Here is a 19,507-nt window from a genome sequence, read left to right on the forward strand (position 1 = left end):
AGACTCCATTCGCAATCTTCACTCGATCCAGTTGTGTTAAGAATCGGCGAAAAAAGACGGAAATAATCGGAGCCAGTCGTTTTCCCGCTGGTAGAAAGACGTGAACCGTGCGAGCCACAGCAATGGACGTCTTGCATTATAGTAAAATGGCCAAAAAGTTGATCAGCGTGTTTTGCACACTGTGCTTGCTTTTTGAGTTCACGGTCGAGCAAGGCGCAAATGAGAAAAAGGACCAGGAATGCTACAACTACGCCGGAGGACACGTTTACCCTGGCGAGGCTTTTCGCGTTCCCGTGTCCGACCATTCCTTGCATCTCAGCAAAGCAAAAAGTAAGCATTGCGTTGCATTTTCTTTCCCCCCCGCAGATCCTTTGTGTGCATGCTTACATGATTACTGTCTCTTTGCTTTACAGCACCACTTGGCACTGACTCAAGTGGGTTTTGAAAAGTGCACTTTTATGTGAGCTATGGTTTCAGTTTTTAGAACACGCTACCTTAGTGGCTTTAGTAGTAGCTACGTTAGCTTTGGCCTGCACATAACTATGGTGAAGCATACTTTTAACAATACAGCCATTTACAGATTCGTGTAGTTAGCCTTCACCTTATAATCGGCTAAATGACTTATATTTCTATATTCAATGCTGTTGGACGCACGGGTAGTTTTTTTTTAAATTGTAGATTAGATTTGCCTAGAGATTCTATTTGACATCTATTTAAAATGCCGTAAATGTAAGAGGTTTTGTTTTGGAGAACTAATCTCACTCCCCTTGGTACACGTCACGGTTGGACAGCATTCACGGACATACTGCAAATTGGTGGCCTGGCATGATTTTTAAGAAGACAATTTTAGTGTCATGGGCCAGAGCATTTTTTTTGTATCACCCCTCCCCCAGCACCCATATTTTTTCGATTATTATATTATGAGATACGTTTAAACCTTTTTAAATCTCTCAGATTTGTGAAAACCTGCTGTGTTGCAGTCTCTAAACCCGCACCACACTGGGAGGGAACAGCTGTCATCAGCGGAGAGTTCAAAGACCTGAAACTATCTGACTATATAGGAAAATATTTAGTCTTCTTCTTCTATCCCCTTGACTTGTGAGTGTGCACCTGCAAACGTAAATCTGATCACTGTATATCTGCTGGGATCTGTTTCACAGCATGATGTATCTTATCTTTTCTAAAGTGAAACACTCATTCATTAGCATATAAAAAAGTTTCTCTGTGTGGTAAAAAAAAAATCAGGCTCATAGTGGAATACAATCTGTGCTCTGCCGCTGTCTGTAGCACTTTCGTATGTCCCACTGAGATCATTGCGTTCAGCGACCGGGTGAATGAGTTCCACGCCATCAATGCTGATGTTGTGGCATGTTCTGTCGACTCACAGTTCACCCACCTGGCCTGGTGAGGACATATTCTTCAGCCATCTCCATTCTGTTCTGTTATGTTATATAATACAACATATTATCTTGCAATAATTAAATTTATTTGTTTTTGTGTTTTTAGGATTAATACCCCCAGGAAGCAGGGAGGTCTTGGACCACTGAAAATTCCCCTCCTGTCTGACCTCACACACCAGATCGCCAAGGATTATGGCGTCTACCTGGAGGACCAGGGACACACACTCAGGTTAAGACACACACATGCAACACATCACAGCTTAACAGGCACATAAAAACCACAGATACCAGTAACGATTCAAAGAGAATAGTACGGGGGTGTTATAAGAACACATGTAGAGCTGCTATGTGAACACACCTGTTTTTAAGAACTTTTATATGCATACATTGGTTTTTATGTTTGTCTTGGATCTCAAAAATCAGAATCTGTTTATTTGGCAAATGTACTCAGTACATAAGAATTTTGTTAGAATAGCACAGGAACATGTAACATATAATCACATCAACTTTAGACCTTAGTGAAGATTGAGACTTTTGGTGAGCTCCATGGAGATTACATTGTAATCTGTTTTAGCTATCTGTTGACACATGCATATTTATTTATTTGTTTGTTTGTTTGTCAGAGGTCTGTTCATCATCGATGGTAAAGGCATACTGCGGCAGATCACTATGAACGATCTGCCTGTGGGTCGCTCCGTGGATGAGACGCTCAGACTGGTGCAGGCCTTCCAGTACACGGACAAGCACGGAGAAGGCAGGCCCCCCACACACACAATTTTCCTCACACAGCAGTCTCTCACTCTGTCTTTCTCTTGCAGATTCATATACACGCATGTACACTTTTCTTTTTCAGTCTCAAACTCTCACTCGCTCTCACACACACCTGCAGCACTATGTTGTCCCAGTTTTATAATGAATTTATTTGTTCTCTCTATTTACAGTTTGCCCAGCTGGCTGGAAACCGGGCAGTGAAACGGTGAGTCCTATCTTAAGCCCGTGTGCGTGTGTGCGTGCGTGCATGTGTGTACGCGCGTGCGCCAGTGAGATTGTGATCTCACTCTGGATTAATTCTATTTCTGTCTTTTCTTTCCTCTGCAGATTATTCCTGACCCCTCTGGCAAACTGAAGTATTTTGACAAACTGAACTAACATCTATGTTTTACATTTGCCATTGCTGTGAGTGCTCTAGGTGTACAGCTGTGTGCTAAGCACAGAATAAACAGGGTTTTTGATAGAGCTGTGGTCTGTTTGGTCCATACATCTGATTTTATCATTTTTGAGATTTGCTTGTAAAATGCATATTCTGCATGTAAAAGACTAGTGTGTGTTTGGTTGTTTGATGGTTCTTGGTTCCATTTTCAGTGACAACACAATGCAAGCACACCCATATACAAAGAGTAAGAACAGGTTAAGTTGTTACAGAAGTTGTTACAGAAATTACATGCAGCATTTCACCAGCATTTTAGTACTTCACACTAACCTGCAGAGAGTGCTGATGCACCATGTTTGGGAAACATTCTAACATTTTCAATAAGCTTCCTCTAGATCCATTTTAATGCAGTCATATTGCATTTTAACTGACTTTCAATTATATGTTTTTTTTCGTACACAGTTGTAAAACACTCTTCAGAATTTCACTCACTGGCTTCTGTTTGAATCCTCTAGAGTTGTGTTTCCAGCAGCTCTCAGAACAACCCTGTCTGCTGTATGTAGGCCTGTGCAAATTTTACAAAATCCTCTGGAAAAAGTTTAATGAAAACCTGCAAGAACATTCTGCGTTTTGTTGTTGAATTTGAACATTTCTATGCTTACGCCTACTTTGTTTTCCAAACAGAGCTTGGTAATGAACTACAACTTTTACAGGGGAGACGCTCTGATGTCTTAATTTATGCCCAGGAAAGTCCTGGACATCTCCATGATGCTGTTACTTTTATCTAATCATAAATAAACCTAAATTAAAACCCTGTAATTTTGTTTATTGTCCTTGTATTTAGTGTTTTCTCAACTTCAGACATGTTCATGCACCTGCACTTGCAGCAAAGATCAGCTGCCATGCAATGTCACCTTAAGGGTCAAAGGTACGATATAGGGAACTTTGTCCCAGCAAAGAGGCATGCTGTAAATTTCCACTTGGTACAGTGGAACTCTTGGCTCTGTTGCACAACATTCAGGAACTCTGTCCAAAAGCATAACATTTTGTTAAACATCTGGTTGAAATTCAGTGATGGCTGTTTTAATTCTAGCTTGAACACCTTGTATCACAATGAGCTTGGAACAGTTCTGCTTAGCACCACAAAAAGGATTTAAGCTGCTCAACTCAGCACTGTCACCCATGGGCTTTGCTTTCCCTGTCTATACATTGCACTTCTTTTATTTTTCTGTGAAAACACCCATGCTGAGCTGAATAGCTCAATCACACTGACATAGTCAATTTGCAGAACAAAATACTACAGTGCCCAAGGCTGCCAGGGCCACTAGAAAACAGCAGGACTAAGAATCAATGTATACTACTTTAGAGAACATTCAGAAAAGGTTCTTTAAACAGCAACAACTGTTAACCTCATAAACTCAGTGCTACAGTGACAGCAATATTTATGCAAGGGTAGAGATGAACCTGCTGGTGTCTGGTGGTTCTTCCTATTTCTTAAATACACTGGAATATGAACCTGTAAGTTTAGGAGATTCAGTAATGTCACCGTCGACATATGTCTACAACTGTTTATGCAGTGCTGTAGAGTCTTAAGAGCTTTTTTTTTTTTTTTTAATGCACAGGCAGTTTTGTGTTTATTGCTGTGTAGTATCAGAAAGATTGTAAGTAGAACTAAGCTAAAATATTTTGACATTTATTAACCCTTGTTTTAACAATAAGCGTAACTAACACGCAAGGAAAACGACTGTTGACAAATAATCACTATCCTGTGTTTAATATTTCAGCAAGTCTCACAAAAACAAATAAACGGAAAACTCCGCCCATATGCAGCGCATAAATAGAGGTCGCGAGCTCTAGCGGACAGCAGCTCACTTATGCGTTTTCACAGGAAAGGGCGAGAGACCTAGACTCACTTCTGACTGTAGCCCCCCGGGGGAGCGGATGAAGAAGCAAATTTTGCTACATTTCACATACAGAGGACTTGTAAGTAAAGGAAAGAAAAGTAAACGAAGAAAATGGCCAATTTCATTTTACGGAAAGCGGAACCCAAAGACGTGTCTGACATATTGCGACTCATAAAGGTAAACAATTCGATATGGATTACCTATTTAAATGAGGACAAATAAACGTTTACAATGAAAAAACGTTGCGTGTGCGAGGTTTTAAAAACCGTAAGTGAAAGTTAAAGCAGTATTGCAAGAACCTTATCAGCTGTTCACTTTTATCTTGCTGTAGGAACTGGCCAAGTACGAGGAAATGGAAGAACAAGTCATTTTAACTGAAAATGGTAAGCCAAGCCAAGCCAAATCAAGCAAGCTAAGCATGAAAAAGGTCACACGCAACGTTCTTTTATTCGAGTTAATTTATTTCAGATTTGCTGGAGGATGGTTTCGGGGATCACCCTTTCTATCACTGCATCGTTGCTGAAGTGCCTAAGGAGAAAGGCACGAACGGTAAGATTCCCAGGGTTTTTTCCACTATCAGATTCTGGCTGACGGTACCTCTGTTAAACTTTTCGCTCCCGAACTAGATATAAAGTGCACCACATTGTGACGAATCCCAAACCCCACTCTGTAATTTATGTCTTCAGGTTACAGTCTCTTGCTTCGCCGTGTACACTACCCGTTTCGTGTACATGGGTGGGCGGGGAGGTAACTGAAAGATCGGTTACAGTAGTGTAACATACAAATACACAAAGTACAGGTAAGGTCCACGGGACATGGAGTTTCGCCAGCCTTACACCACACAAAGATCTGCCCAAAACTAACCAAAATGATAATAGACTATTAACGTTTTATGCTGTATAAAAAGTTAATGAAACTGAGCTGTACTAACATAAAAAAAAAAACTCACACACGCTCTTTAGAATGGCAAATTGGTGGTGTAGGGTGGCAAATGGTGTTGTAATTAGCAATAGTGACCATTTAATTTCAAAAACATCTAAATCATAAATGGTGACATCAAAAAAGACCAATTTACCAGTGTAATCTGTTATGAATATTGTCGTCAACATTTTGGAAACCAGGTGATTCTGTCCACTGTGGATTTTCCAGTCAACTGATGCTCAAGTGTTATTATCCCATTCCCACCAGGCTTCACAGTGATTGGCTTTGCCATGTATTATTTCACCTATGACCCCTGGATTGGGAAGCTGCTCTACCTGGAAGATTTCTATGTCATGAAGGAGTACAGAGGTACATGGGTGATGAGTTTAGAGTCATGGTTTAGATTTGGTACTCAAGCAGTGACAAACAGACAGCACTTACAGTTACTTAGATCCAGTCCTGGCGTTCCTCAGCACAGCACTGTTTGGTGTTTTGTCTGTGGCAATATATTTGCTTCAGATAATCAGATTATTATCAAATTGTGCTTATTACCTATTAATTTCATAGTGTTTTAATGCAGAACAAAACATGACACTCAGGAGTTATGTTGAGTAATGGAAGGTAAAAAAAATAGTGCAGCTGTTGCTTGTTTACATTTCACATCTCTGTATTCCCTCGTTAGGTTTTGGAATCGGGTCACAAATCCTGAAGGAGCTCAGCCATGTACGTATCTCCCTCCTGCAAGTTAATGGGTTGGGCTGAAAAACAACACAGACACTGCTGTGCTTGTTGTTTACAGCCCAGCAGTGCCCATGTAGATCTGTAGATGGAGCCACTGGTAGCCACTGGCCCATAAAGGTCTGTGTCTTGGCATCCATGTTTGTGGCTCACATGGAACCTGCAAGTTAATAATAATTGAGGACTGTTGATTAGCTGTGATATACTCTTTCCCCAAAGCAACATTCATATGAATATCCTAAGTACAATGTTCACATTACAATGAATTCTAAGAAGTATGAATTAATGCCATCACAATTTAGTAACACCTCAGAGCATTTAGTGGAATCCTCTGAGGTGTTAATTAAAACAAGATAGTTTGGCTTCTCTTTTCCATCTAATAAGACTCTGGTTACCGTGACGTTCCTCTGCCCCTCCCCCAGACAGCGGTGAAGACTCGCTGCAGCAGTATGCACTTCATCGTGGCGGAGTGGAACAAACCGTCCATCGAGTTCTACAAGCGGCGTGGAGCCTCAGACCTCTCGCTCGAGGAGGGCTGGCGACTGTTTAAGATCGACAAGCAGAGTCTCATGAAAATGATGGCTGAAGAGTGAAAATTGAAATAATTTAGAAATTTGTTTGGTTCATTGTAATTCTATGTGTATACAGTGTAATGAGATTTGTGAAGCCTATAAAGTAAAATCAAAAACAAAGCCAAAAAAAAAAAATAGCAGGAAAGTAATTTTTTGGAATAAAAATTCACAGAAGCACATAGTCAGACTACGGATAACTGCTGGATAATGTTCAAACTGTTCTGCACTATTCATAGCTATTTGTTACTGTGTAGTTGTATTAATAATTATAAAGATTTTTGACTCTTGTACTAATTTATATTGCTAAAATGTTACATACTTCTAATTTGGCAAAGAACTACGTAAATATACAATGTAAATGTGTTTCTTTTTGTCGTGTCTTACAAAGTAAATAAAAACGTGACCAGTACAGGAACTCTCTGAGTCACACAAAAAGTGGATTACAACTATCTGGGGGATGAGAAAGTTTGTGAGCCTCAAAGATAATCAGAGGCTTCACATATAGCACAGTGAAAAAAACACATGGAGACTTATGAAGGCCCCAGAGCTCTCTGACCTCCCTGTGGCTGCAGTAAGAATGTAGCAGGGTTATTTATGACATAACTGAAGGCATTTGTTCCCTGCCACCAAGAGAGAGGCCTTTGTTTAACAATACCACAGGCACACTCTGAACATGAGATTCTAGATTACCAAAAGAAGCATTTCTTAAATTTATGACAGGCATTATCTCATTGGAGACATCCACTTTAGGACTATGTGTGATTATTCTCTAAAACGTTCTAGACTTGTTAACACAGGCCTTTAAGCTGTCTGTTCTGTCCGTCTTTAAGAGTAAGCTATCCTCACAAATAGCCTTATTGATTGTCAAATCATCTAATCAGATAGTAAAACTCGGCAGTTCAGTGCTCATGTTTTATTCAAATAAGAATTTATAGTTATTCCACTCTGACTAATTAGACTATATATTACATACTACCACACAGCAATTTTAAATGACTATGAGTCAAGGACTCATGTTTTTATCTTAATAGACTCAACTAATCTGGTTCACAGTAGACAATTGTTAAAGCCTATCTGAGCCCATGCTGCAGGTCCCTGAGATGCAGGCAATAGAGAATTGAGGTGAGTCATTTGATCATATTAAACTTATGCAATCTCACATTAAGCTGTGGCTCTGAGTCTTAGTAGCAGGTTTTGTTTTGTTTTGTTTTGTTTTTTACCATAACCTCCCCTCGACATGTCAGAGTTTTTAATCAACTTTCTCACATCAGTCATGAACTTTTAATCTAAACTCCTTTCTTGGTATTCTATACCTGCCTTGTATACACAGCTTAATTATATATATGTTTGCAAGGATACAGACAACGTGTTGGAAGGTGTTTCGCAACCCTGGTACAGACATTCTGATTTACCAGTACGTGTGCAGGGCCTGACAGCTGCAAGATGTCGGCTGACCTTCGGCCTGGCCAGTGAGATTTTAACACAAACAGGCCTCCAACAAATATGAATACATAGTTAGTAAATGATATATAAATGTAGTTACTAGACATGTATAATTAAACACGAATTATGAACTCTATTCTTCTGTAATAGCTGGGCCTAATGTATCCATTTTTTTTTCTTCTTCTACACTCTCCTTATACTGTTGTGCTTTCACACTTTGTTGTTCTGTGTACTGTGCTACTATGCTGTTATGTAGCAGCATAAATCAGAATAATCTTGTTCTAATGTATACTACATATTTGGAGGAATGACTTGCAATTTCTGAGCACACTGCCAGATCCTCTGTAACACGTTTCATTTAAAGCAGTTATCTCCTCGGATCACTTGGAGGGATCACAAAATCAAATCACTGATATAAATCAATAAAACAAAAATACTTACCTCTAGATCAAAACAATAAAACAATAAAATAATATTTTATTGCCTCTGCTGTAAAGCCTTCAAAACAGATGTTTGGATGACAGGTCACAGGTCTGTATGTAGGCTGGGTACAAGGCTGTAATCTGGGGTTTCAGCACAAATAAAGTGCCTTCATTCAGAACAGTCAGTAATATCCAAATCAATACCAGGCTAAGTATCATGTTTGAAGTGTTAAGACACTATGTCATGTCACAGTGAGAAATGTGGAAATAAAAGTAATCAGAGCTTTTAAACACAGTACACTAATGAACAGTACTAATATAGATTAGTTAAAATCGGTTTATTTATTTATAGTTTATTTTTTGTTACAAAACTACCTCACTTTGTTACAAATTCCCACTTGTCTCACTTTAAATTTTGATGCATCCTGTTATGTTCCTACACTTGATGGTTTCCTCCATAAGTACTCTGCTACCAAATCTTTTTTTTTTTTTTTTTAAAGCTGCTTAAAGTCATTACAGCATACAAATAATCAAAGTCACATCCTCCAAAGATCAAAGAAATTGATTTATGCTTTAGAGACGGCTTTGTTCTATTATTTTTTTGTGTGTGTGGAGATCTGTCACTGAAACAGGAAGTGAGGTCACACATATAAACTAAACTTCCTTTTCAGTCTGTCACTACAGGGCAATAGATATGCACAGGATATGTTTTTTTTTTTTCCCAGACACTGGGAAAGAACACACATAATAGGGGATAAACACGTCAAACATATGTCCATAGATTAAGAACTTCAAAATCACATCAAAATAAAATTTCAAATGTAAGTAGCTAAATGTAGTCACCTTCACAAAAGACACAAAGTCTCCGCTGTCATGTAGGGCCCAACTAGCCAAAGTTATGTTGTGTGCTGACATGAGGATGAGTAATTTCATGTTTTCATCTCAGTGTCTGATTTCACACAGACCTGTCCAACAGCGCTACAGGAATTATGGCACATATACAAATAAGGGCCTCTCTGCTTATCGTTATCATATGTAATCACCTGTAGTTCCGGTTTCCTGTTTTGCTATCGGAAGAAATTACTGAACTAAATGAATAATATACTCTACTATTTGTGGGGGTGGGGGTGGTGGAGACCCGATACAATAAAGAGGTAGCGCCAAGGTACTTTAGCACACGCCGCAGTAGACCTCCTTCCGTTGTTCGGGCATTTGAGATTTTACATAGCCTGCTTGGGACTGGATATGACGCGCAGGTTTGCTCGGCTCCGGGAATTACGACATCTGCTCTCGAGTATAAATACGAACTGAGCGGCGCAGTAGGACAAAGCGCGGTCAGTGTCTGCAGACTTCATGTGATCCCTTAGTGAAGGGTCAGAACCCCGATTTACTGCTGAGGGTAACCCCCTTGGAAACGAATGAAGAAACAAATCTTGCTTCTCTTCACCTACCGAGGACAAGTAAGAAAAGGAAAAAAGAGCAAAAGAAGAAAATGGCCAATTTTATATTACGGAACGCCGAGCCCAAGGACGTCTCAGATATTTTGCGTCTCATAAAGGTAAAATTCGTGTCAGCGTGTAAATGTCGGATATTGGTTTGAACAACAAACGTCGAATGATACATTTTGATAAAACGCACAAGGAAGATGGGCTTTGCCACATATTCAGCAACCCTTTGTGCGTTAACTGATGTGTCATCTCAAACGATTAAAAAACCCCAAATACATTTCAGGAGCTTGCCAAATTCGAAGAAATGGAAGAACAGGTCGTTCTGACCGAGAAAGGTAGGGCGAGTTCACTCTTTCTGTTGTCACAAAATAATGGCGGAAGTTTCTACTGCTGGGTCTCTTTCCGCTTACTGTTTGTTTATCTTTTAGAGCTGTTGGAGGACGGTTTCGGAGACCATCCGTTCTACCACTGCGTCGTCGCGGAAGTACCTCGGGAAAAACAGAGCGAAGAGGGCAAGTGCTTTTTTTTGTTTGTTTGTTTGTTTTTTTGGTTGTTTTTTTTGAAGATACTATTACAGACGTGACCCATTTATACTTTGTAAACTTTTCGCCAAGAGCCAGTCATGTCCGTGGTTCATTTCATGAGTGAAATGAAACCCATAACACAAGCCGCCCGTTCCGCTCGCGTGACGTCACGGGCGTATACCGTTACATTATGCATGAGTCACTTAAGTCACATGATCCTGTTCTCGTATTCCTGCTCCTTCCATCACTTCTGTCCAAAGCAGAGCGTAGGTGGTTTTTAAAGGAATTCTGGCCCATTCGTCCGCTAACGGAAACTTGTTCACCCACTTCAGGTTATACAGTGGTTGGCTTTGCTATGTACTACTTCACCTATGACCCCTGGATTGGAAAGCTACTCTACCTGGAAGACTTCTACGTCATGAAGGAGTTCAGAGGTACATGTCCTCTGCCATAATACCCCTTTGCTGTGACAAAGATCAACATCTTTTGTATGGCCTCTCTGACTTGTTTATTACAAATGTTACCTTCTAAAGCATTCATATCAAACTAAAGTGTACATGAATTGAAATGTCACTTCCAGGTTATGGAATTGGCTCAGAAATCCTGAAGTTGCTCAGTGAAGTAAGTTTTACATCTCTGTCATCTACTTAGAATAAAACCTGCAGTGGTGATCTGCTCCACTGCTGAATGTTAAGTAAAACTGTCTTGGACTGTTTAAAATTACCATGGAGTTCCTCTGCCCCTCCCCCAGAGAGCGGTGAAGACTCGCTGCAGCAGTATGCACTTCATCGTGGCGGAGTGGAACAAACCGTCCATCGAGTTCTACAAGCGGCGTGGAGCCTCAGACCTCTCGCTCGAGGAGGGCTGGCGACTGTTTGAGATCAACAAGCAGAGCCTGCTCAAGATGTCCGCCAAGTAGACAGCAGACGGTGACCATACGGAGCCCAGCTCACCCCTCTTACCTGAGAAAAATGAGCTGAAGCTCCCCTGTACTTCTCAAGACTAATAAAGTACACATTTACTGTAGAAATGTTGTGCACCATTTTTCTTTAGTTTGTGTGTTGGCTGCTCTCCCCATTTCAACTTATAAAAGGCTTACTTAGCTGTGTTTATTCAGGAGTATCTGAGCAGTGAAACTGCTGTTCAAAACCCTGCTCACAGGTCCATTCTCAGATTAAGGGACTGATGAGCACATTAAACTATGACTACTCTTGGGTTGGGACCTAACTTGGGGGGAGAGAGCCTGTGGGAAAGAACTTAAAACATACAGAGATTGTTGCTTTCTCTTTTTAAAGAAATGGATGTTACTGTACTCAAATTAGCTGTTCATAATGAAATTAAAGGTAACATGATTAAATCAATTTTGGTCAAAGGAATGGAGGTCCACCAAGCAGGTGCACTGAAATACTTTGCAAAAGAAACAATGTCTCACATGTAAAATATACTGGAATATGAACTGATTTTATGGTTGTAATTCAATGTTATTGCAAAAATGATAAGTTAGTATGTCTGCACCATGAAAACTAAACATGGCTTGCTTTTTTTTGGCACATTCAATCATTGGTTACTGCTTTGATTAGTTTTGTGAATTCTCCAAAAACTAAAATTCTAGATAAAACTTTCTAATTTACTCATTTCTTACTCCCTAACAAGGCTTGCCAAAAATGTACTTTTTTCTCATCAGATTTAAAGTTCATTTAAACAAGTACACTTTTAAAGCTTATATAGTTCTTAGTCTGTAAAGCTGGTGCAGCCGTTTCTCCTTTCAAAGACTTGATGGCAATGACAGGCAATACCCACTCAGCGTATGTGAAACTGTTTTGCAACAAACTGTGGATGTCCATTTCTGGACAGAACTGGTTTTTGAGTTTGTTTCCATGACAAAGTAGTCAGTTATGCTTCCCTGAAACCCGTCTGCTTAAAAAAGGAAGTGATTTTTAGAAAAAAAAATGCCAGAACAAGCAAGCCTTGGAGATGTCTGGACCAGCACTACTGCCCCATGGTAAAATGTTACTTTATGGCATACTTTATTTTATCCAGTCATCTCCTTTTACAACACTGTACACAAGAATGTGGAATCTAGACCATTTTATTCAAGTTTGTACATGAATATACATTAAAATAATCATCAATATACATTAAAATACCATTGTGGTAGTTCTTGAAGTTTCCAAGTTCAGAACTTTTGACAAACCACTCCCCTTTTGCTGAAGGAGTGGTTAGTGTATAAGCAGGTCTAAAGGGTGAGCCAAAGGAAGTGACCAAAGGAGAAGTTCAAACGGCAGAAATTAAAAGAGAAGGCAGGAGATTCACAGGAGGAGGAGGGAGAGCTCAGGCATTATGGGTTGTATCCTCAACACTCCAGCTCACAGGTTACAGCATGCCATCACCCTGTCAACCCAGAAAGGATGCAATATCTGCAAATGAAGATGATAGTTATATCCAGCTTTTAGGCAAAATAAGCATCAAAAACTTTAAGAAAAAGGCATTTCTTAAACCAAACTACTGATTCAAAAAGGCAGTGCAGAGAGTAACATTCCACCAGCAGCTGGATGTGCTCTTTTAAATCCAAGACCATCTCCACCTAAACAAACCCCAACCTCATCATAAGACTGTACACAACTGAACTCAGACCAGTATAACAGCAACTTCCATCAGCAGTACTGTAGGGTTAAAGCACAATAGTATCAAAAATCTGCTCCATGGGGAAGTGAATAAAACATATGCAGAGGTTACTAAACCACAGGAAGGTCTGTACTCACTTGAAGAGACATGACACTGGCTGTAAAGCTTGCGGTTGTGCAAGCAAGCACATTATATTGAACTGAGCTGTGTTATGGGTACGGTATTATGATGCAATACCCAGCTGTGTTGTAGTGTTAGTTATGATGTTTTTATCATGCTGTGATGAAGCGGCTGTTATTCCCTACCTAAGCTTTCGTCTCCTCACTGGAAGGTTTCTCCTCTGCCTGCTCAATCTGTGGAAAAATTAAGCAAGGTCAGGAGTCAGGGGTTACAAGGCACACTTAAATAAACAAAATTAAATTTAAAAAAGAAAAGAAAAAGGCGGTTGAATCTTGTGGGATCAGAGTGCCTCAGCAAGTTACACCAAGTGCACAAGTACACAGAGTGAAGCATGGCTCCCGTTTCTGCTGTGCTGGAGAAGACTTGCCTTCTCTGCATGTGCTTTTGGGCCCGGCTTGCTTTTAATCAGGTTTTCTGCAGCAATGTACGCATGTAGGGTCCACTCATACACGGAACTGCCAGTTTTCTGCATGAGGATGAGAAGCGACAGGAAGGCCATAATACAGACACACACGCATATTAGAGAGAATGAGAGAACGGAACATGGAGAGGACAATAGGAAATAGCAGTGATAAAGCACATCAAAAAATAGCCTTTTCCCCCCAACCCCACCCTGGAGAACAGTGATAGGTTTGGAACATGCCAAGCTACAATTGCTACAACTCCACCCATGTCGTAGCAGCCCATGACCTCAGAGCTTCGTGTGACTCCTCTACAAACACATGTAATACAAATGTGTCTGAAGATGAGGCAGCCCCACCTTCACCCTGTCAATCATCATTCACGTTAAGTAAAGTGTCAGAGGGGTGTTACAGCATTCAGTCAGCAGGTCCCACCTGAGCAGGAGGTATGGCAGGAAAAGGTCATTAACCCCCACTGCACATGGGGAAAAAAGTCCAGCTATCTACCACAACCAGCAGGCAGCTAAAGGAAAGGAGGGTGCGGGTCAGCACCATGATGGGTTTACCCTGGAGAGAGAGAGAGAAGCACTCCATCTCTCATTTTAATCTGGGCAGGTGTGATGGAAACTTCTGGATCATGAACTTGTGCCCCCCCAACCCTTTCCCCCCTCCAGACAGTGATGATAATAGAATGATCGGTTAATAATAAACATTCCCCACAACTCAGCAGGAATGGAGAAAAACACATTCCAGCATCACGACCACGCACACACGGGTACTGAACAAAATGCACTCTAGCCACAGAGCATTAGAAACACATCACATGGTTACTACAGGTTGTAGTGGCGTATGTAACAGCACATGCAGCTACAACTTCAAACTGAGCGTCTGACAGATTGGAAGTATATAAGCAGATATCTTCTTCCCCCAACCAGAAGCAGGGCATGTGTGTTCCAAACCTAACATTCACTTTTATTGTGACTTTGAACTTGATAAAGCCATAACTTGGCATCAACTGAAATCACACCCTGGCCCAGCTTGCACAATTACCATTTCAATATCTCAGACTCATCTCAGAGGCAGTTAAAAATAAATACAGATTAAACATTTGCTTGCACTCACACGCACCTTTGCAATGCTGGCTGCTTCTTGTGGATAGTACATGGCAGTTCCCACAGTCATCAGACCAATTGGGTAGACCAGCTTCTTTAGCCTGGAACCTGGAGGAATGAACACAGACATATACAAAAACAGTGAACAAGCCAAAGCTTCAAAATGATTCAGAATAAAACAGAAGCATGCAGACCACAGACCAGTAAGGTCATCAAAGACACATGCTTACTAACAATGTAATGAGTGCACCCCCTCACCTTTACTATGAAATAACATATACTCTGGGCTTATAACATTCTATATGCACAGGTCACCTATCTGGTAATGCACAATTTCAGAAACCTACTACAAAGACCGTGACAATTGCACATCACTATCACTATTTGTAAATTTCACTGCAGTGTTAAAACTAGTTGTAAATAGTCACATTACCTCTTGCCAGGAAGAGGCCAAGGATGCCAGCAAAACCAATGATTCCTGCCCTGGGGTAGAACTGTGAGGGAGGGTTCTTCAAATATGTATAACTGTCTGTAGAATTGAGATGGGACAGTAACCAGTCAGTCATTACCTTCACCAGCCTCTAGAGTATTCAGCTATTATGGTAACTAGCCATTACAGTATCCCACCACTACTACAGTTAATTATAGTAACTGGCAATTACATTAACCGAGCCAGTACAGTAACCAGCCACCAAATCTGTGGCTCTTTACCCACAGAACCAGCTCTAATGTTAACTTCATCCATTTTAAAATGTACTATAACTACTGTTAATCTTATTTAACTGTGTTTTCTCACCTTGGCCAAACTGAAGTGCATAGTCCACCTTGGGCTTTACTGCTCCATAGGCACCCTGTTTCACACAGGAAATAACATTATCCTCCTACAGACTGGTGTCTCACTGCTGAACATTGTGTTTCCATTTTTTGAGCCGGTTACTTGATGAGACTTGTATACACACACTCAGATTTTCTTTCCTGGTTAAAATTTCTCTCACTTTCTCTGCCGGATGAGAAAGTTCAAAAGATTTATTATTCCAAAGGTTTACCAGGAGATGTTTATGATTTTTATGGTCACTCAGTGTCTGGCTCTGGTTAAGCCATAATGTCTGACAGAATGACTTGTGAGCTTACACATCAGCTTTTGGAACCCAGTGCATTTCCCTGAAACACCATGAAGAAATTATGTTCAATACATTAATTTAGGATATGCACAGTGGAAACTAGTGTGTAGGTCACCCTTGAGGCCTATGTTTAAGTGTGTATAAGCGAATGTCTACATCTCATCTTCAAAATAACAAAATATTATAATCAAAGGTCACAAATGAATCAGCCAGTCAGTGCCAGCATTTGTAGCTGTGGAGAGTGTGAAAGCCATTTGCCATTGCCATTTGCTTGGATAGGTCCAAGAAAGACCAATTCAGCAATGCCTGTGGGTGCTGCTAATTCATAACACACTGCTTCTTCTTTACACACTGGCCTCTTTTTAGCAGACATGGTGGATTACTCTGCTCATTCCTCTGAGGACAGCCTCCCGCAGCTGGTGAGCTGGTTCTCACACATTTTCAGTTCTCCAGAGCGAAAAACAAACCTTTTGACACAAGCAAAAACAGCAACACCAGCTGACAGGCCAAATGTCCATATGAGAAGTGCCTCTCAATCCAGCTCTGCTTTAAGCAAAGGAGAGAAAGGACAAAGACTCAATGATGCAGCTCTGAGCAAAGTCAAGGCTGGACCAGGCCTGTATCCCACACAGGAGCACAAGGTGAGGCTGGACATGTCTCAGGTCACTCACAGAGGAAAGGAGTCCAGGTTGTGGACGATCAAACATGCAGACCAAGTATTCCATAAGTTCTGATTTCACTCATGAAGAGCCAGAGAAGCTGGAAAGTTTATACAGGACAACTGCCAATGTAGACTACCAGCAGTGGAAGTGCAAAGCAGCAAAGTATGGGAAGGAAGGGTGGGTGCCTGCATGTGTGCGTGTAGCCATGGGGTGAGAAGACACCTGAACTTTCTGTTTGGTTAAATTGCTCGTGTGCTGAAAGGGGGCTGTCAGCGAGACAGGGCAGTAAAACCATGACCAAACAATTAGAAACACTAGATCATAAATGAAGTAGTGGAGTGGCTGACTCTAGATCAGTATCCCAACAATGAGCATCAAGATTAGTAGGATACAACCATACAGCTTATCTGTGATTGTATGTTGGGTTTATTATCTGGTTAAAGGCATGCAGTTCCTTCTATGAAATTCTCATTAAGCTTGATTAGATTAACAGAGATTAAGAGATCATTGTCCAGTGTACATGAAAGTGAAGTGTCAGAGGGTGAAGGACCAGAGTCAGGCTGCTTCGACCTTTTACATCTGCATAACTTACTATATTTACTACACACAGCTCTCTGGGCCGGGCCATGTGGAGAGCATATTTACTGTTACTGTAAAGTAAACAGCCCAGCAGAGACACTCCACTATGGAAGAAAGGTGACTGGATCCTCCATCTGTAACTGGAAACACCCACAGGACACCACCAGTGAAATTTGTCTGGCATAAGAATCTTTAGAAGAAGCACTGGCCTAGCATTTGCCTGTGTGCCTTAAATCAGCACAGACAGGGCTGGAATCTGACCCAGAAAGAAGCTGCAAGCTTGTGCTGAGGAAGCAAGAGGCCAAGCAGTGCATTGGCTCCAAGCACACCCAGCGCATGTGAGAGAAAGTTGGGCAGGTGCCTACACAAGCCACTGCGTCACACTAGGTAACTGGGTGCACTCAACCCAGGATGAGGCCAGTTTGAAGGAGTCTGTGGCTGAATGAGGTGAGTCACTTCATTAAAGCAGGTAAGTGTACAGCACAAGAGCCTCAAGGAACGAGTCTGCTCAAGGGAAGTCTACATTGGGCAGCAGGCCAGCCCGTAACCTGAGCCTACTGGTGAGGCCAAGCCCTTGTGAGTACCTGGCACCAGGTGGTGTATGGCTCTGCCATTTTCCTCAGCATGGCTACACCGTCCTCCACCGGTCCCTTTTCTGGCTCCACATAGTTGAAGTTTTGCTGGGGAATCGTGTAGAGAGAAAGCTGAAAGACACACATAGTACACCTACTGCCAACAGCTCTGGAAGATTCCTCAAGATTCAAAACATTCACATACGCATATTATTCTCTGTACACATCAGGAGGCACTGGGGTGCCTTTACCTCATCCACACTTATATTGTCGCTGGGCTTCTCGCCGTCACTGGCAGCTAGCACGGATGCTGACATCATGCCCAGGACGCCCGAGAGGCCAACTGTGCCTCCCACCTGGAGCAGCATCCACCATCACCATGGAAATGGAATATGGCAGAGAGGCAATCATAGTGATCTGTATTAATTCAGGAATCTTTGCAAATATGTAAACAGGTGAGAAACTCAAACTTTTAATGGAACATTTTCATCTAGACTGCTAAAGAAAACTGTGATAAGAAATGGCAATACAGAGAGACATAACTAATCAATACAGAATGCTAACTTGTTTATTCTCCCAGTACACACTTAAATAGAGACTTTGTGTCTGTTTATTCTATGTTAGATTTCTACATGCATGTGTTTTTGGTGGATAATGTGTGCATTTTCCCCCCACAAAAAAAAAGGAAAAAAAGCACACCCACACAATACGAGTTCATTGTGAGGGACCTACTTAGCAACTCCATTATAGATGAGCTCAGGCTCTTTCTATTACATGTCCAGTATGAAGTGCAAAGGCCAGAGGATCTGTATAAATTTTACATACTAGATTAGGATACAATTTACAGTGAACTTTGATCACTGAGAAAACTGAGGTTCCAAAACATTATTTGCAGAATATCATTCAGCATTTGAGCATGAAATTACAGTGAAGTGTATCGTATTTTAAGCACAAATGTATTGCTCATGCAACATCCAAGTACGCAACACCCTTAAATTCGTGATAAGAACGCATTCGACAGGTTAAACGAAGGGGCAGCGCCACCTAGTGTTTTAAAACAAATGCAACCATGAATTCTGCCTCAGGAACCTTAAGTGCCAACATATTTAGACTGCAATTTTACTTTAATCGTTTATTCTATGTATCTGACCAAAATAAAATGAAATGACAATTTGAAACGAAGTCGCATTCGTTAACAAAACAAGTTCAAAACACAAATTTCATTTGCCTTGCAGCAGATAAACTCCTGATTTGCACGTATAGTCATTATTATGCAGCTTCAACTGAATTAAATTAAACGTTACGAAATGGCAGCATTAAAAGGAAAGCAATGATACACTTCTACACGCAAGCCTGAAATGTCCTTCGACTTCATCAATTCTCAAGTGCCCTCTTTACCACCCGGCTGAGAACAAATCTAGCGCCCTTAGGTTACAAATTTAGCATACGACACACCTGCTTTTAGCAGAATGACGCGCTAAACGGTTTTTGATCTAAAATGTTTTAAGCCTCCTGCTGTAAAGGAATCTGTATATTCACTCTCCAAAGTTTTTTAATTCTCACCTTGTACATGTTCATGCTCTTCTTCGCTATAGTATTTAGCGGGGAATGCGTGCACATTTGTGCATATTGCCACCTAGTGTAGCTCTAAGGTGCTGTATCCGCTAAAGGAATTAGACCACCTATAAATAATTATATATATATATATATTTTGCGTCCTACTCTCTAGTCGT

At 40.9% G+C, this 19,507-nt stretch overlaps 4 protein-coding genes across 6 annotated transcripts; 3 read left to right on the forward strand and 1 right to left on the reverse strand.

Annotated features, from left to right (window-relative positions):
* The first annotated feature begins 4 nt into the window (after positions 1 to 4).
* Positions 5 to 2,636, forward strand: prdx4 (peroxiredoxin 4). The gene is made up of 7 exons (XM_026998451.3): positions 5 to 330; positions 981 to 1,098; positions 1,288 to 1,404; positions 1,507 to 1,629; positions 2,024 to 2,154; positions 2,342 to 2,376; positions 2,499 to 2,636. Exons 1-7 carry the CDS (start codon positions 123 to 125, stop codon positions 2,547 to 2,549), a joined length of 783 nt encoding a protein of 260 aa, XP_026854252.1. The 5' UTR covers positions 5 to 122; the 3' UTR covers positions 2,550 to 2,636.
* A 1,762-nt stretch (positions 2,637 to 4,398) lies between these two features.
* Positions 4,399 to 7,100, forward strand: LOC118240052 (diamine acetyltransferase 1-like). 2 transcript variants are annotated; one of them, XM_026998492.3, is made up of 6 exons: positions 4,400 to 4,631; positions 4,786 to 4,837; positions 4,923 to 5,003; positions 5,643 to 5,744; positions 6,058 to 6,098; positions 6,536 to 7,100. In XM_026998492.3, exons 1-6 carry the CDS (start codon positions 4,566 to 4,568, stop codon positions 6,704 to 6,706), a joined length of 513 nt encoding a protein of 170 aa, XP_026854293.1. In that variant the 5' UTR covers positions 4,400 to 4,565; the 3' UTR covers positions 6,707 to 7,100. The 2 variants fall into 2 exon arrangements, with proteins under 2 accessions (XP_081576181.1, XP_026854293.1); XM_081720055.1 differs by lacking the exon at positions 5,643 to 5,744 and having other exon boundaries at positions 4,399 to 4,631.
* A 2,751-nt stretch (positions 7,101 to 9,851) lies between these two features.
* sat1a.2 (spermidine/spermine N1-acetyltransferase 1a, duplicate 2) lies at positions 9,852 to 11,552 on the forward strand. The gene is made up of 6 exons (XM_026998491.3): positions 9,852 to 10,108; positions 10,282 to 10,333; positions 10,427 to 10,510; positions 10,855 to 10,956; positions 11,103 to 11,143; positions 11,274 to 11,552. The coding sequence occupies exons 1-6, from the start codon at positions 10,043 to 10,045 to the stop codon at positions 11,439 to 11,441; spliced, it is 513 nt and encodes a 170-aa protein (XP_026854292.1). The 5' UTR covers positions 9,852 to 10,042; the 3' UTR covers positions 11,442 to 11,552.
* Positions 11,553 to 12,595: 1,043 nt separating this feature from the next.
* Positions 12,596 to 19,475, reverse strand: apooa (apolipoprotein O, a). 2 transcript variants are annotated; one of them, XM_081718604.1, is made up of 9 exons: positions 19,338 to 19,475; positions 18,026 to 18,130; positions 17,787 to 17,906; positions 15,637 to 15,691; positions 15,274 to 15,369; positions 14,857 to 14,948; positions 13,695 to 13,793; positions 13,453 to 13,500; positions 12,596 to 12,913 (listed from the first exon to the last, which is right to left on the reverse strand). In XM_081718604.1, the coding sequence occupies exons 1-8, from the start codon at positions 19,392 to 19,394 to the stop codon at positions 13,453 to 13,455; spliced, it is 672 nt and encodes a 223-aa protein (XP_081574730.1). In that variant the 5' UTR covers positions 19,395 to 19,475; the 3' UTR covers positions 12,596 to 12,913. The 2 variants fall into 2 exon arrangements, with proteins under 2 accessions (XP_081574730.1, XP_026854291.2); XM_026998490.3 differs by having other exon boundaries at positions 12,596 to 12,939.
* Between the last annotated feature and the right edge of the window lie 32 nt (positions 19,476 to 19,507).

The sequence above is a fragment of the Electrophorus electricus genome, chromosome 8 (assembly GCF_041902795.1).
Source record: "Electrophorus electricus isolate QZ-2024a chromosome 8, ASM4190279v1, whole genome shotgun sequence".
Classification (NCBI taxonomy): Eukaryota; Metazoa; Chordata; class Actinopteri; order Gymnotiformes; family Gymnotidae; genus Electrophorus; species Electrophorus electricus.